At 35.0% G+C, this 17,056-nt stretch overlaps 3 protein-coding genes across 3 annotated transcripts; 1 reads left to right on the top strand and 2 right to left on the bottom strand.

The window, feature by feature from the left end:
* Window positions 1-12: 12 nt before the first annotated feature.
* On the bottom strand, window positions 13-5,972 carry LOC106173853 (uncharacterized). The gene is made up of 9 exons (XM_087000699.1): window positions 4,381-5,972; window positions 4,129-4,244; window positions 3,457-3,748; window positions 3,027-3,135; window positions 2,150-2,204; window positions 1,821-1,971; window positions 1,386-1,570; window positions 1,017-1,176; window positions 13-909 (listed from the first exon to the last, which is right to left on the bottom strand). The coding sequence occupies exons 1-9, from the start codon at window positions 4,988-4,990 to the stop codon at window positions 599-601; spliced, it is 1,989 nt and encodes a 662-aa protein (XP_086856825.1). The 5' UTR covers window positions 4,991-5,972; the 3' UTR covers window positions 13-598.
* Window positions 5,973-7,278: 1,306 nt separating this feature from the next.
* On the bottom strand, window positions 7,279-14,233 carry LOC106173911 (uncharacterized). Its single transcript, XM_013555245.2, has 13 exons — window positions 14,092-14,233; window positions 13,421-13,598; window positions 12,957-13,115; window positions 12,414-12,511; window positions 12,089-12,216; window positions 11,793-11,873; window positions 11,551-11,607; window positions 11,199-11,316; window positions 10,797-10,902; window positions 10,350-10,503; window positions 9,945-10,100; window positions 8,710-9,729; window positions 7,279-8,234 (listed from the first exon to the last, which is right to left on the bottom strand). The coding sequence occupies exons 2-13, from the start codon at window positions 13,595-13,597 to the stop codon at window positions 8,161-8,163; spliced, it is 2,328 nt and encodes a 775-aa protein (XP_013410699.1). The 5' UTR covers window position 13,598; window positions 14,092-14,233; the 3' UTR covers window positions 7,279-8,160.
* LOC106173858 (mitotic-spindle organizing protein 1) lies at window positions 14,225-16,193 on the top strand. Its single transcript, XM_013555147.3, has 3 exons — window positions 14,225-14,327; window positions 14,809-14,954; window positions 15,650-16,193. Exons 1-3 carry the CDS (start codon window positions 14,276-14,278, stop codon window positions 15,686-15,688), a joined length of 237 nt encoding a protein of 78 aa, XP_013410601.1. The 5' UTR covers window positions 14,225-14,275; the 3' UTR covers window positions 15,689-16,193.
* The last annotated feature ends 863 nt before the right edge of the window (window positions 16,194-17,056 follow it).

Genomic DNA, 17,056 nt, shown 5'->3' with positions numbered 1-17,056 from the left:
TATAGACACATATCAAGCAGCAAATCTAGCATATATATATATTTGAGACACTATCTTGAGATCTCCCTGATTACACTGACCAATTGTATAACAAATTGTGTAATATTTTGAATTATACTTATTATTCACTTCTCATAATTATGAAAAATATTACATATGCCTAATTATTAAAAAAAAAGTTTTGATTTTCTAAATCGTGCTGTTGTTTGTTTTCTTATGAAATCTGAACAATTACAAATATATTAACATAACAATTAAAAAATCACTTGGGTGTATTGTGTAGCATTTGAAATGCCTTTCTTATTTTAACATGCTTATTTCATGCTCAATCTGTTAAAATAGTGCATTTTTACGAAAATTAAACATATTTACACTTGGTATATCTGAACAAAAATTTTTTTTGAAGTAATTTGCCCTAGCATGCCCTTTAATTGGGTAAGCAAGTGTAAAATAAATACTTCAAATTACTCTTTTGAAAAATAGAAGTCTACATTTTAACAAATCGCCCTTAAGAACTTAAATGTAACTGAACAGCCAAAGAAAGGAATGTCATAATTGATTATTCAAAAAATGCAAATGAGATTTTTGGCTGATACTTTCAGTTTGTTGGTTTATACCAAGGATGCACATAATTGTGTTCTGGGTAAAAATGTCCACCGCTGACACCAAATGAACACCCATTCTCAGGGGATGTCCCTGAGTAATAAGATGGTACTACGTAGCATGTGCTGGTCCCCGGGACAATATTGCCTTGGTAGGGTATATTGTGTGAATACTCTTCCCAAGAGGATTCCCAGTTAGAATATCCCCCAGCATCCCCACCAGGGCCAGGTTGTTGCTGCCATGAACACATCTGTTGCATCATTGTTTGCATCTTTGGCGTCCCTGCTTCTGGGGCATGGGCTGGCACTGGAGAAACAACCAGGCATTTGTAAGGAGGAGATCAAGGATATTTGCATGTGAATTTTTCATAATTGTTTCATTTTTGCCAGCTTTAAGCTTGAAAAATGACCTACCTGATTCATGACATGCTGTAAATGGCACTGCTCCAGCTAGAACAGGATCTGGGTCCCTCTCACTGTTTGGTGCTGTTGTAACATACTGAGGAACCTTTAATTCTGGAGTCTTGACATCCACCGTGGTCAACTCATGGCCACTCTCTGTGGACTCCGCCACCTGGAAATGTAATGTAACAGGAAAGTAAAATTAGCACAAACATGTATCTGCTCTTATATACACTGTACAGGTACATCTGTGTATTCTGATGTTGTTAAGGATATCCTTGTAAAATGTTTGGTTTTACAAATGTGTATACTGTGGTGTTTGAACAAGCAAAATACATGCTAAAAATAAATTTTCATCTAACAAAATGGCTAAGCACTTACAGTAAACTCTGCATCCATAGGTTCCAAAGTTGCCTTTTCTTTAGGGTTGGGTATATTCTCTTCAGATATGCTAGCAACAGCTGCCATATTCTCAAGAGCTTGGTCATCAATGAAACTGCAAGAATCCTCAGTGTCACTTTCTTGAGAAAAGTTGAAATCTATGTTGTAGAGGCCATCAATTATCGCTGAAAAATTGTTTATAAAATGTATGGCCATTTAATGGTACAAGTAAGTATAGTGGTAAATCTAGGTCTGAAACCTTCCCTCTATATCAGCATACATATGATTTGCTACTATATTCTTCATTAATGACTTTATAAGAGTTTCCCCTATATTTTGTATAATCAAAACTAACAAGATGAACATGACTTCTTCTTGAGTTTAAGCTTAACTGTCTTTAATCAACAGGCCAAACAGTGAGCCATATGACATTACCTATTCTACTGTTCTTTGATCTTGGCATTGTCCATTCTTTTGGTGAGTGCCTTGGATTCAAGGCCCAGTAGCAACCCTTACTTGTAATAAATTCGGCACTGAACCGCATTTTACGAAACCACTTCTGGTAGAGAGCATGTCTTATTGAACTCTGATGTAAATCAATATGACATTGTTGGTAAACATGTTCTTTAACCAGAATAGTGAACATATGGCAATTTAAGTATTTAAAAAAATGTATGTAAGCTACTGCATGTGAAGTTTGAGAGATTTCTTTTTAATTCTTAATTTAATTAATTACAAATTAAAATGGTTTAAATACTAATTACCCTCCAGCTGTTAATTGAGCACTTTTCCATAAATCTGAAGTAGGGATATTTATTCCTGTCAAGTAAAACAAACAATTATATAAGAACATAATTTTTACTTGGAACATCAAAATATTTACAACTTAAAAAATCTGAAAGGCAAAGGAAAGGTAAATATTGCATTTCAGAGAGCCTTGCTACGAAAATCAAAAATAATTGGCTACAAATGAGTAGTTCTGAATTTATTGTGCCAGACCTCATAACTTTATCTGACAGTTGGAAATTCATGAAGCGAAAGAATCTTAATGATTTTTATTATTTTTTAGACAGCCAACATTAATGAAATAATTGCCCTGTTCATAATGCAAAGTAAAATGCAAGGAATGCATCTAACTGTGCATTTAGCTAAAAGGCAGTTCACTATCTGCATCTGAAAATGCCCCAAAGGTGTATTTCCCATGTCTACATATCCTGCAAACCTATTATCTTTCCCAATTAGACATTAAAAATGATAAAACCACTGAAATAAAAGCATTTGTTGTCAATATTTCCTTCTGAAATGCACAGAAAGACATGGTATTCTAAATGCTATGGGAAACTTACAGAAATAAGTAATCTAATTAAAAATGGTATAAAACATCAAATCCCAGAAAGGGTTGATCAATGATTAGTGTGTAGAAAAAAATGTCCTTTTTTTGGGATGCAAATTTCATTTGTCGTGTGAAGAATAATGTTGTTTCACAAAAGCAACTTATATTTTTAGTATGAAACTATAAAGATTGCATGATTACTAGTTAGTTTGGAAAATTGTTAAAGGCCCAATGTTTTTTTTTTCCACAACTGTAAATTGTGAATTTTTCATAAAAATCTGGTTAATTTTCTCTATTAGTAAACTTACATCAGAGCATGATAAACTTGTTGCACTTGTAAGAGGCCATCAGGACTATCTGCTATTGCTTGAGCTACAAGTTCCACCAGTTTGTTTGGTGGCTTGAAAAGTCTGCTTCCTGAAATGATGACAAAAATTTAGCATTTAGGGAGACTGTAGGTCTGTTTTTTAATCTGATCAAATTCCATGGGCAAATTTATTATCCTCAGTTGCATTGCCATTTAAATGTTTTGAAAACATTAATTCTTTGAAACCTTACAATGTTTTTGATTGCCAGATTAGAAAAGAAAGTCAAGACACACAGGGCTTGCAGTGTGTTAGAAATCTTACTTGTGCAAATCTCTGTACACCAAATTCTATGTCAAGCAACATTTTACAGCCTGAATATGGCATCTAGATGCTGCAAAATGTAAGGTAAAAAAAAAAAACAAAACAATACCTTCAGGCAGTAAATAACTGTTGTCATTCATATCATGCAGTCGACCATCAGGTCTGTGTGTGACACGGCAGATTGAGTGCCCATAAGAACGTCGACGTTTTCTTGTTGGAGAGTTTATGTTTTGTCCAGCATCTGAAGAATGCACAGCATCTTTGATAAATGGTTCATTTTCTTTATTTTCTATTTTTGGATCATCTTCTTCTGGTTGACTTGGAAACCGATAGTATTGTGGATCTGGCATAACTGCAGCAACATATGCCTCTGCTCTTTCATGAACATCATATTCTTCTTCCTACAAAGTAATCATGTGTTAGGTTTTACTACAAAATTTCCTAAAAATACATATTACAATTTAAATATCTTATCCATACATAACACTCCAAAAATTTACTATTCAAAATGCTTCTTCACTTTTTGTTAAATCTTTTTGTCAATTTGTCAATCTTTTTACAATTGTTCAATTCTAATGTATTTACCTGGGCTTGTTTAAATCAAATAACAAAAATTTGCTTTAGAATTTTTTTTATTATTTAAACAATCATATTAAAAACGACCATATTTTCATTGGATGTCTTTTATACATTTACACTTGAGAATGTCACGTTTCATAAATAATTTTGCATAATTTTGTTGTTTTCTACTTTTCATTGATTATACAACTTCATTTTTTACCTTCGTGAAGTACAAATCACTCCTATTTGTTCGCATTTTTGATGCAATAGATTTTTTTCTTTCCTCCGTTTTTTGGGGAGTTCTTTCATCTGGTGAAATCCCACCAGGAAAAATTGCTGAAAATGTGAATTTTACATATACAACAAATATGCTTACAGTATTACAAATGATTATGTGATTGTAAGTTACATAACTGATTGAAAAAAATACTTGTGACAACATTTGCTGGAAAGTGACATTTTGAATACATACCAGGACTGCAATCATTTAGCTGCTGGCTTGGAAATGATGGTAGAACTTTTGGGATCATATCTGAAGTTAAATTTAAGTTTATTTCACTGATGCATCCAGGGCTTAAATTCAAATCCCTCAGTAATTGCTCTGTACTATAATTTTCATTACTGCCCTTTTGTTTTACTTTCTTTTTCTTTGGGGTGACGGGCAAAGTTTCTCCATATCCACCCTGTTTATTACTGGGCGAAAGTGGAATTTTCACCTCTTGAAACTCTAAGTCTTCATTATTTACACTTTGAACTCTGGGGCAGTGTGTCTGTTTCCGTTTTCTTTTTCTATAAATGTTATTTTGCCTCTCAGGTGTAGCGCATGTCTTGTCCCCAACTTTGATATAGGTAGATGTGTCCCGTACGTGGATATTGGCACTAGTTTGTACTTGGGGTGAAGAGGTCTGCGTGATCATTTGGTCAGTTTCACTATCTGTTCCCGCCGATATCGCACTCGGTCTTCCCATTGACATATCCATTGGAACGTTCTGTATGGTCCCTAAATTATTAATTACTTTTCCAGGGCTGTAGATCCAATGAAATGTTTCCATTTCGTCTCTGTCGATTTCGTTATGGATCATAATACTTGCTTGATTGCTATCTATCTAAATAAACAAAAAACTAGACAGAACTGAAACCAGGTGCTCGATGTCAGCCATATTTGTTGTCGTCTGCTACAGCGTTTATAGTTTACGTCACGCGACCTCGTTTTCGACAGTCACATGCGCACGTTTTATCCTAATAAGGTGATATGGGCGTGGCTTTGTTTCATTCATAAAATTTCGAAACGAAACGTCGGCACGAGTTGGAAGTCGGGTGCATATTTTGCTAGTTGGCGCATTTCTCAGCATTTCTCGCGTTTTCTTGCGAATTTGGGGCCGGTTTCACAAAGCAGTAGTTAGTTAGAACAACTAACTACTGAACTACCTCGCTAACGAGCAAACTTGGCGATTTTCGAGGGGTGTTTCACGAAGCAGTCGTTAACTCATCGCTAAGTTCAGTCGTAAAGTTCGGTCGTTAGTTCTCTCGTTACTCACCGTAGTCTCGAAACCGTCTGCCGGAAGTGGAACTCTTGCGTAAAAGTGTCACGAAAGCACTAACTCTCCAATTTTTGGTGGCTGGAAATGCATAAGAACGTCTGCTTTGAGGTCGTCGTAAAGGATCTCCACCACCTTTTTGCGGCTCTTTTTGTCACAGCTAGGCGCAACCTCTCGTAAATTGCATCAACGTGTGTATATTCTAATAGATTCTGCCTTTCATGAAAACGTCGTAGTCTACGTTGCCGTCTGGCGGTACGGATAGCAAGAAAAGTAGCCGCCATATTGGATACAAAGACAAACGACAGACAGCGGTAACTAAGCAACCTTTTTATTTCACTCATTACGCATGCGTACGATGAAACTCTAGAGTTAGCGACTGGTCTGACCAGTCGTTAAATATCCAAGGCAACAACGAGACAATAACGAGCGAGAGAACTAGCGACTGCTTCGTGAAACGGCACTATAACTAGCGAGAGGCTAACTACCGATCGCTAACTAACTACTGCTTTGTGAAACCGGCCCCTGATTAGTCCTGCACACACGTAACTCTCGGGCTCATAATCATCTGAAAAAGTTTCCAATATGAAATTTCTGTAAAGTACCTGGTAGGCCTAGTACTCAGTCGGGGATGGGGGCTATCCAGCCTTAGCAGTTTATCCGGGGAGAGTTATTTGGTTCATTTGCCGCAATCTTGAAAAGGAATGGGGCCTAGGCCTACCAGGTACTTTACAGAAATTTCACTCAAAATCGAATTTTCCTACAGGAAAAAAATCCCTGTCGTTGCTCGAGTCTGTCCTGCCTTTGGAATCAATGATTTGTACCATTTCTAATAAAATAATTTAATTAGTTGTAACAAATCAGGGTTTATTCAGACTGCCTTGCCTTCCTGACATTTCAGGAGTAAATTTCAACGTATAATAAAATAAGTCCGTAGACTTAATATAATAAAGCTAGGTCACCATATGTTTTTTCAGTCTGGCTTTACATGCTGTCAGCAATAACTGACCGAGTGATCTCAAGTTATTAAGTTTTGGAGTATAATGTTTGACTAAATTCATTAGACAAGAAGGGGCTGATTGTTAAAAAATCGCATGCATAAAAGTTAACATTTTGAGTGAGTTTCTTGCTCTATCAGGGAATCAGTGTTCAAAACCAGTATAAAATAATTTTCCTGGGAGGCCAGTTAAAAGGCACGCTAAAATATTCTGAATCTGCTAAAAAATTTAAATTGCTATCTCGGTGCAGCCATAAACATTTGCATGTTTGACTAATTTTCTCATTTGTAAGGTCTGAATTTGGTGGTGGGGGGATAGCTTTGCAGCACATTTAGAATTTTAAAGATTATTTTGGGTTATTTTCAAACACAAATAGTATTTCCTAAGGAGTGCATGGGTGGATAAATTCTTTTAATTTGCCTAAATTTGCAATCAAGCAAAGGAGGTATTATAATTACATATATTAATTTTTTAAAAATGGAATTGGCCAATGAGCATTAGTAGCTTTTTAAAACAACATACAGATTATGGCAGTCCTGAAAGATTTTTAAAAATTATTATTTCTTCATTTAGTAATTTATTTTGAACAGCAGCAGAAGGCTCTTAGCTGTTATACAGGCTAAATATGGTAAATGTAATTCTGGCATCAAATTTGTGGGCATAATTACATATATTGCAATTCTCCACCAGTGTTACAGTCTGTCAACCAATGTTATTTATCTAAATATTTCCCTTATACTGAGCCTTTTAAGCCTTCTCTTTTAAGCCTCCTGCATTTTGATCATATTTAATGTTTTTCACTACATTTATTTTCCATAAAAAGAGGCAAATAAATTTATATATTTAACAAATTTATTCACTTAAAAAATTAAATAGTAGTGAACAATATTCATCAAAGTAGAATTCAGTAAAGTTTAATAATGAACCTTACAACTCTATATGATAAAAAAGCAGGTAATATCGTCTCCTAGCTGATTCCATCACATTCACCTCACTTGAACCCTCTAAAACATTCAAAGTAATTTTTATTTAAACATAATGCACAATAATATATAATTTGCACTGATCACATTTCGTTATCTCTAAATTCATAAAATATAAACCACATTCTGCCACATACTTTTCATAATTGTAATGTGAAGATATAATTCATTTTTCTGATTACATGAATATACTACTAGTGAGCAACCAAAACTGTCTCACAAGGAAGAATTTCATTTTGCCTACCAAAACAACAGATTGTGCCCTCATTCCTTCAATAAAAGGGGAGAATAAACACACACACACACACACAGAGGCCCTGAGAATCACGTTTCCAAAAAATCAGTACTGTCAGAGTTTTTATTGTTGTATTATACACTTCCAGCATATCCAAAATTTTGAGATGTGAATGACACTGGTAATAAATATTCCCAATAATAGTTCATCATGTAGAACAATCAAGAGTTAAGGAATAGCTAAGAAACATAATGATTGTTGTTTACCTGAGTGTAAATCTAAAATGTACCCAGGTTTTTCAATTGATATCTATTAATCACTGTCAATGTTCAGAATTTAAATAATGCCGATTGAATCATATAGAGCACAAAGGTCAGCAATAGTTCCTTATTAACACAGCTATCTAAAATAATTAGCACACACGATGAGCAACAGAATTCCTAATATAAAAGGGGATTTCTTTGGTATATTCATCATAACCAGTCCTGATTCCTGATGCTATGTACATGAATCTGTGCAGAATTTATTGTAGTCTTCTCCTGCTTTCTTCAAAACTTTCATTGCCACTTCACCTTAAAATAAAAGAAAAGAATAAGACGCTAAAATTTAAAAAAGGAGGAACACAGAATAGTTCCTAGTTCTCTCATGGGAAACTCTTCAAGTTAGAAACTACTAACTTATAATAAACTGTAAAACACCAGTCAGACAAGAGCCCAGGTTTTAGAATAAAAAAACATTTATCGTGGAACCAAACACCTTACATAAATTTTTTGGGGTTTAATTGTTCTGGGGTCATGTAAAAAAGGAGAATTCAGTGACTTCATTGGAAAAAGCTCACGTCTGACAAATAAAGGGAACAATTGTATATTGAAAATAAAAATAATTATTAATAATAATAATAATAATAATAATAATAATAATAATAATGAATACTATATAACTGTGCACTTCTGGTTAGCATTTATGTGTCTGTACATGAAAAATCGAATAATATATATATATATAATAACTGTGCACTGCTTGTATGATGATCTATACAGCACTTACTTAATGGATGAGAGCTGGTGCTGCTGTACATGGCCTTCTGTTGGACTAGCCAGGAATCCCCATATCCGTGCATTTTACATGGTGTGGATGCTATCAATGGATGCCATGGAAACAGAGGAACTCCAGTGTGATTCATTATTCTAGGTGTCACATTAGTTAAGGGTGCTCTCCCTAGACTGTTCCAACTCACAGTAGTGTTTGTGTCCACAGAGTGTGTGTTGGTCTGTAGCAGAGACGAGTGGCTTTCAGACACATCTAGAAATTGTCCGTCTACAACTTGGCCCAGTGCCTGCTTTGCTCTCAAGACAACAAGGTCATCAGTGTGGGCCAGGTGTGCACAGGTGCAGGAGTTTGATGTAGACAGTGACAGTTCATGTCTACCACAGTCATCAAGAGACAGCGCACCCTTCTTGTCCGAGCCTCGGCAAACGTTCTCACTGTCAGCAAACTTATCCAGATGTGAACTGAAAGCTAATAACCCAGTGGCCTTTGTGATTTGTTCTGTGTGATGTTTGGCCACAGAATACCCATCAGGAATGTTACAATCCAGAGCCTTGGTGAGTTGACTCTTGGAAGATGCTCCTGACAGCCCAGGCTGTGTAGCATTGTCACTAGTTCTATTATTGCTACAGGTCTGATAGCCGGTGTCCTGAGTGGCAGAATGGGTCTGTTGCGAGGAGTTGGTTTCAAGCTGAGTTGAATGCATTGGTGGCAACAGACCGTTCTGAAATCCTGTCTCGGCGTTGAACGATTTGTTGCAGTTGATGCTGGTGCAGTCCATGTCCACTGACTGCTCTCTGATAGTGGACATCAGTTTAGGACGGAATTTGATAGGATTACCACTCTCGGCATAGAGGTATGTATTGTCTAAGTGTTCTTTGCCATTAATGTCTGTCATGTCTACATCCATATCTAGTGAGACTCTTCGATCCTTATCCAAGTGTTCTTTCCTACAACTGGAATTGGCTCCCAGTGATGAGCTGTTGTTTTCTTTATCATCATCTCCACAATCATCCAAACCTAAAACATTACAAAATTCCAAGTGTGTAATTACACTGACAAACAGATGTAAATTTAGATGTTAAGACAAATCCATGTATTAAGTTTTGTACAAAAAAAACACTGGCTCTTCACTTAGATTCCATGTCTGCAAAAGTTAGCATTTTAAATCAATTAATACAAATGACTCAACCACATGAAACGACACCACGACAACATCTGAGAAAAATACTTACCACTGAAATTCAAAGCTTGCACAGGACTTATCTTGCCAGACCCCACCAGAACTCGTGTCTTCTCCAGTTGTATGGGGGATATCCCAGGACTCTCTGGCGGGAGACTTTGCTTGCCAGTGGATGGGGTGGCTTGCAAAGGGAACACCGAGGGAGTGCCTGGACAACATGGAATATTATATGATAAATTAGACAGGAAAATAAACATAAATTCTAGCAACAATGTGCCAAAGAGGGGCAAATAAAGACCAATTTTCTTTAATCAACAAAATAATTAGTTTTCAAGAGGAAACTTTTGAATACTTTTCAAATCGCCCATTATCTTATATATCCCCAACAAAAGCTGCATGTAAAGACTGATAAATTATTGAAGGCATCTGCCACTGAGTCAAAACGTTTCTTTTTTACCTGAATCAGCAGCCTTTCTATTGTTTTGACCACTAATTGGAGATAATTCAGGAGAAGACAAATGATCTAATCCAATGGAGCACCTGCCAAACCTGGCCTCTGCACTGCCAACACACTTCTTACTCACTATGATAGGACTAGAGGAAAACTGAGCCTGAAACAGATGAAGAATAATTAACTCATCACCACACCTCAAGGAAATAATGCTGGTTGCCACTAGTAGACAATATGCACAGTGTATACTGTACATAATTATAAGTTGTATACACTGGATTAAAAAACTAAACATGCACACCATAAAACATTGTTACATATAGTAATCTAATTAAAACTACCTGTAATACTTAAATAACTAGCTCATTTTAAGAGCAAAAAATTCAAATTTTACAATTCATTATCAAATTTAACAGAAACACCAGTCTAAGCAGACACAGAATAAAGACTTACTGATACGTGAGCACTGGCAAGTTTAGAGTTAGGCGTCTGTGTCTTGACAGGAGAAACTGACAGCGAGGTATCACACTGCATCTCCCCAACTGCTTCTCTGCCAGACCTGAAATATTATCAATGACAAAAACTCAAGTGCTGAGTTTGAGGAAAAAATCATCAATTATCCACATTATACTTTCAAGAGGGCCATGTGTAAGATAAGTGTATACACTAAACATGTTTAACCCCTTTTTAAGTTTATTATTACGATTATTATTATTATTTTAAGAATGGTAACACTTATTGATATTATGTATAAAACAATGTTGATCAATTCTCAATGATCGTAAAAAAACAAAATTAAACATAAACATTATATGTCAGTCCCTTATCATTTCACTAGTGGCTGGAAAGACTTACTTGACAGGACTGATTGCCTCTTGCTCCTCTCTATGACCATGAAAAAATAACTTTCTTCTCAGTGAGGAGTTACTCAGGGAGTCACCAGTTCCCTCATCAAGGTGAGTGTAAAATTCTCCTGGTTAATGTGAAGGGAACACTTCAGTACACACTTAAAATGCCGAGATTAAGATTAAGAAAACTACACCTTCAAACACTGACAGATTAACCGTCAACGAATAGAGTAATTACATCTTATATTAAATTTTTGTTTATTTTCTTTCAAAAATTATTATGCATCAAATGTGAGAACAAGCAGAGCATTATATTACCCATACAGATCTTAAAACTATCACCATGACACAAAGCTTACCCAGGATCTTCTGCAGGTCAAAGTCAACAGGAAGAGTAAGTGTGGTCTGGCATCCAGCTGGGTAAGATAAAGGCATGACATTTACACCAGTTGACAGATAAACATTTAAAACATCTGAAATATTCTGGGATATAAAATCAGTTATATCAAAAACAATATTTCTTAATCCGAATTAAATGATGAGAAAAAAAGGCTCCATAGATAAAATAGTGCAGTTGATCCTAGAAATTACATGCCCTTACCATCTCGTTTTTTCCCTTCATATAGTGAAGAACCACGCCCAGATTTCTCCTCTTCAGCAACATTAAAGGCTCCAGAAGTATCTAAAAACAGAGGGTCACAAATAATAATAGTTAATTCATTAAGATGAACTCAAAGAGCCATTTGATATTCTATTCACCAAAAATAAAAATAGATGAAGATTAATTAAATAAACTAAAATAAATTCAAATTTAAGTTGCTTGGTATAGTATCAACCTAAACACTGTTGAATTATAGTCCTTATCAACAAAAAGGTCAAGTTCAGCACTGTTCCTACCCAGCACAGCATTGTTCTTGCTGGCCTGTTTACTACTGCTGTCCTGCCAGGGAGAGGGAACCAGGATGTTGGTGGAGAAGAAAGTATCTATGGCCTTCTGTGCTGTGTCCTCCAACTCAGGATCATGACTACACAAAGACAATTATATCATATACATCACCATTATTGTCATACAGGCTAGCTCTTTGAGTGTCTTCTTGACGTGGTTTGAAAAATAAATCTGATCCAATGAAAGTCACATTTTACTATTATAGAAATTATTAGATTTATCATGTTTTGGATTAATAAACTACACAATAAACATGACTGGGTAATAAACACCTACAAAGTGGACATGGTATCCTGCTGGAGTGGCAGCTCCTCTATGTCTGCTGGGTGGAGGATTGCCAACTGATCTATGGACCATCTGAATGGTTTAGGCTCCTACAACAGAAAGCATTTACAGATCCGGGCTAACAAGAGAAAGATAATGGGGTAAGTCAGCACCATGTCAAAAGCTAAAGAAGGAGAAGAAAAGCTAAATTTAAAAAAAAACCAAGAGAGCCCATATTGTCACTGATGATTAAGTGAGTTTTCAAAAATAATCAAGTAACTAACATAAATAAGTAAGTAACATCATAAAAAAAATCAGTTAATTACATGTTACAGTCTTTTATAACACGTTTCTTCTGTAAATGCAGTGTACAGTACATGTAAGTCTCTTCTTTCAGTTCTCACTAGTTTAAGATTATAAAAATAGGCAATATCTTACATTTCTTGTGGGAGAATAAGGATCTATATTCAGCATTAAATAGACACATTTTCAGCAATAACATTCTGATACATTTGCTACAGATTGGCTAGTGAGCAGTCTAAGTAGTTATAATACCTTTTCACTTTCTGGCGTAAACTTTTTCTCAAAGACTCCTGGGCTGAATGTGGACTGATGAAGTCTGTCCAGAAGGACTGACTCAAATGGATTCATGGCAATGCTACCACTGTCTCCAGATGATCCATATACACCAGCTTTACGAGCAGATGTAGCACTCTGAAATATGTTTTATCCAACAGAATATTACAAGCTGGCAAAATTATTCAAATAAAAATCATTGATAACAATTTTCCATGCAAAAGCAAATGAAAATTATCAAAAATTATTTTCTATTTGACAATTGCATAAGATTTAAGTAACCTAAAGTTACATTGAAAAATATTAAGTTAAAAAATCTTTAGATAAGTAAATTAGTTTAAGGTAAAACACCTTACATGAGCCATTTTGCTTTGAATAAATGTAAAATGAAATGCCTTTGTTAATGCAGACATCCCAAAGACTGGGACATGACCATCACCTACCCTGAACCTCTGTGATACTGGTGTCCTCAGTGATCTGGCAGGAGTTTTGAACTTGGGTGTACCAGCCGATGATGCTGTCACCATTGGACTGTGCTTGGCTGGAGTCTTTAACAGTGGACTTCCAGGTAAAGAAGACACTGCTGCAAGAGGTAAAATACCACCACCACTTTCCATCATGCTGAAAGTGTAAACTTAACATTGTATTTTAGGGTCCACATTTTCTAGATATTCATGAATCTATGAAAATGATTAACATGCCATAAAGTTTTAATGTCTTCTTATCCTGGATATATCTTAATTGTAATCAAGTCAAGCCAGCTGAATCCTGCCTCAATGAGCTGACACACAATTATCAAAGGAAAGCTTTAATGATTGGTGCTGTGCCTTGATCTAGCTTTTTAATTAAAATTAATATAAATTGAAGAGCGTGCTCTCTATAGCTGAATATCTTTAAATCGTTAGATATTGTGAATTTTTGTAAATACAATTATGGCACAAAGTTACATGCAACTCTGATCGCACAGTTAAAATCATGAAAGTATCGTTGTACAGTGTACACATGTAAGTTACATGGATCTCGTTGTAACTCTCTTCCAAAAAAACCCTTGGGCTGTAAAATACCATAGCTATTGCGCTTTAAGTTTTTATAAATACACTATTGAGTAACCCACCTTAATAATTTTTATGAATTTTTAGTGTCATGAACTGCATTTGAGTAAAATTGCACATAGATCGTTCCCTTAGCTGGTCTACTCTGTGTTGTGATAGCATCAAACAAAACTTTAAACTTCACCGCCTCGGTGTCAATCTACCAATCGAAATAAAGTAGGTCACGGTAAAGTCAAGGTCGTTGTAATGGCGGGGGACAACGGCAAGCAAGTGTCCACAGCAAGAGAAACGATGGACAGTATGTATCTGTTAGTCTTTGAGAAAAATACAGGCATTGATTAACTGCCTATGATATTGAAGGTCATGAATATTGTTTATCTGATAGACACTGCTTTTTACAAAGCATGAATTTGACGATGTAAATGACGATGTCGGTAGCATTGAGACTCAATCATTTGAGTTCAGTTTTTCAAGCAGATATCAACACATTTATATGACACACAGATACCTATGTATCTAAATTTGATTACCTACATATCTGAGTTTGAATTAGGCGTTCGAAATTTGAACTGTCTTATTTAGGTTTAAAGCTATTCTAGTTTCAGTGACACCATTTTTTTTTTCAGACGCCATCAAACTACATGTAAAAGGTATTTATTTCAACTGTTGAACACCCCACTTTTATTTCCAGGTGTTATTTTCTCCTAGAAATTTATAATCACAAATATATAATTAATAAATTAATAATAATAAGTTTCTTTCACTGCTTTATTTTACAGCTCTTCTGGAGATCTCTAACTTGCTGAATACTGGTCTTGATGCAGAAACACTGGCCATATGTGTCAGTTTGTGTGAAAGTGGAGTGAATCCTGAGGCTTTGGCCACGGTAATACAAGAATTAAGGAGGGAATCTGCTGCATTAAAGGTAAGATTTAATGCCTCACATTTTAATGATCCTAAATAATATTTCATTTAAGCTCCAACTCAGAAGTAAATGATTCAACTGAAAAATTGTTAATGGAACTTAATTATCTGCATATTAATTTCATACCAGCAGTTGTAATATATATGTCATTCATGATTGTTTCAATAAACAAGACATCATGGTTGACCCTTGTATAAATATCAAATATGATGTGCATAAAACTCAAAGGAAGTCTATATTAGATAGAAATAAAAACTCAAAAGCTAACGTGTTTAAATTGAGTAAACTTAGATTATTAGTTATAATAGGAAAATTTCTGAAATTTACTATTTTTTCAATATAACCATCTTTTTTATCTAAGCTCACACAATTTCATGTAAACCAGCCATACAGCTGGGCGGTTAAGAGGTATACAATACAGAAGTTCCTGATTATACAGCAAAGTATGCAGTGACTTCAGAAAAGAATGTTCCTAATTGCAATCTTGATCCTTTTATTAATACACAAAGTTCAACTCAAACAGATGTATAATTTGGCAGTTACAGGGCAAAAAATTGCAGAAATCCACATAAGATCCCACTACAAGGTTTTGTTTATTTATTATTATTTTATTTTTATTATTATTTTATTTATTTATTTGTTTGTTTTTTTTTCTTGATTAAAAATAACCTGATTTTATGAAATTTTCATTGCAGGAAACAGACAGTAGCGGAGGACAGTCAAAACAATCCTGATGACAAATGATTATGTAAATTTACATTGTTTGAATTCTACACTAAACATGGCAGTGAGAGATAAAACACCTGCGGAGGCGTTGGAAGTGAAGTGGGTCATCCAAATAATGTTAACACATGTGGATACAGAATAAAGAATATTATATTACATCTGTGACAGGACTCTTTACATGTCACATGGATACAGAATAGAAGAGAGGACATTGACAGGAATCTGACCTCATATAAAGATATTCTGTTTGACCGGAGTCAAGTCAACACTTATGCATCAACATGTGAATAATTTGCAAAGTACATAAATGCAACTTTAGCTTTTTACCATGTGCAAATTGAAGCTGTAACATATACATGTTATTTAAATATTTCAGTACATGATAAGTATCCTCTGTGTGTTTCGCTTATAAAGTACTGATCATTATTATTATTATTATTTTGCCTTGCATTGAAGAAAGGCTTGGAGTGAATGTTAAACCTTTATATGGCAAAATTAAAATTTTCCTATGAATTTTAATGCTTTTAAGTTAATTACCAAGTTATTCCATATCCAAAATGTTCACATGATTACAACCCACAAAAATACCTAGATTACTTTTTGATGTGTATTTCTTCCAATCTATAGAACTCTCATGTAAAAAATTAATGGACTTAAATCAGTGAAATTATTTTTCAAGCACGTCCGTTAATAATGAGATCACAAATGGGGGTTTGACTTTTTAAAATACTCTTCTACAGCACAAGTGTCTCTGTGCGTAGATATTCTGTTGGGGCATTTGTCCAGTAAAGGACAAAAGAAGAATGGATTTTATTAAGGATATCATTGTTGCCCTAAAGGGGTATTAAAATGTCAGCTGCTATGATTGTTTGAATTGGGAGGTTAAAGGAAGAGCGAATGATGAAAATTTCAGAATGTGAATATTTACCTAAGGATGGCTCCATTGTGTCCTGCTCCAGACCATATAATAGTAACAACTCCCCTTCTTACACGTGTTCGCTCTCCTTCCATTTAGATTTAGATCAATAAATACATGAGACATCGAGCAGACTACCGCCATATATAAACGTCGGATCTTTTGCCAGCTAAGGGGTGGAATGTCAACAGTTTAAAGATACACCCTTAGTAATTAATGCCATGAATATGATTTCGCTTGAGGGGAGGCAAGTACGTAGGAATGCCTTCTCCCTACGCACAAACATTCAAACATTAAAAAAAAAACTATAAGACAAAATTAATCTATTGGTTAACGAGTGCGACCGACCCTATTTTTTAGGGAAAATTTCAATTTTCTGTACCTATTTTTTTCTGTAACGGAAAAATATACTGGGTATTGATCTGGAAATGAATAGTTGACACCCAAGAAAAAATGTCCC

Source organism: Lingula anatina, chromosome 1 (genome assembly GCF_051362555.1).
Source record: "Lingula anatina isolate TDL-2025a chromosome 1, LinAna3.0, whole genome shotgun sequence".
In the NCBI taxonomy this organism is placed as follows: Eukaryota; Metazoa; Brachiopoda; class Lingulata; order Lingulida; family Lingulidae; genus Lingula; species Lingula anatina.
This window is presented reverse-complemented; position numbering and strand designations above follow the sequence as displayed.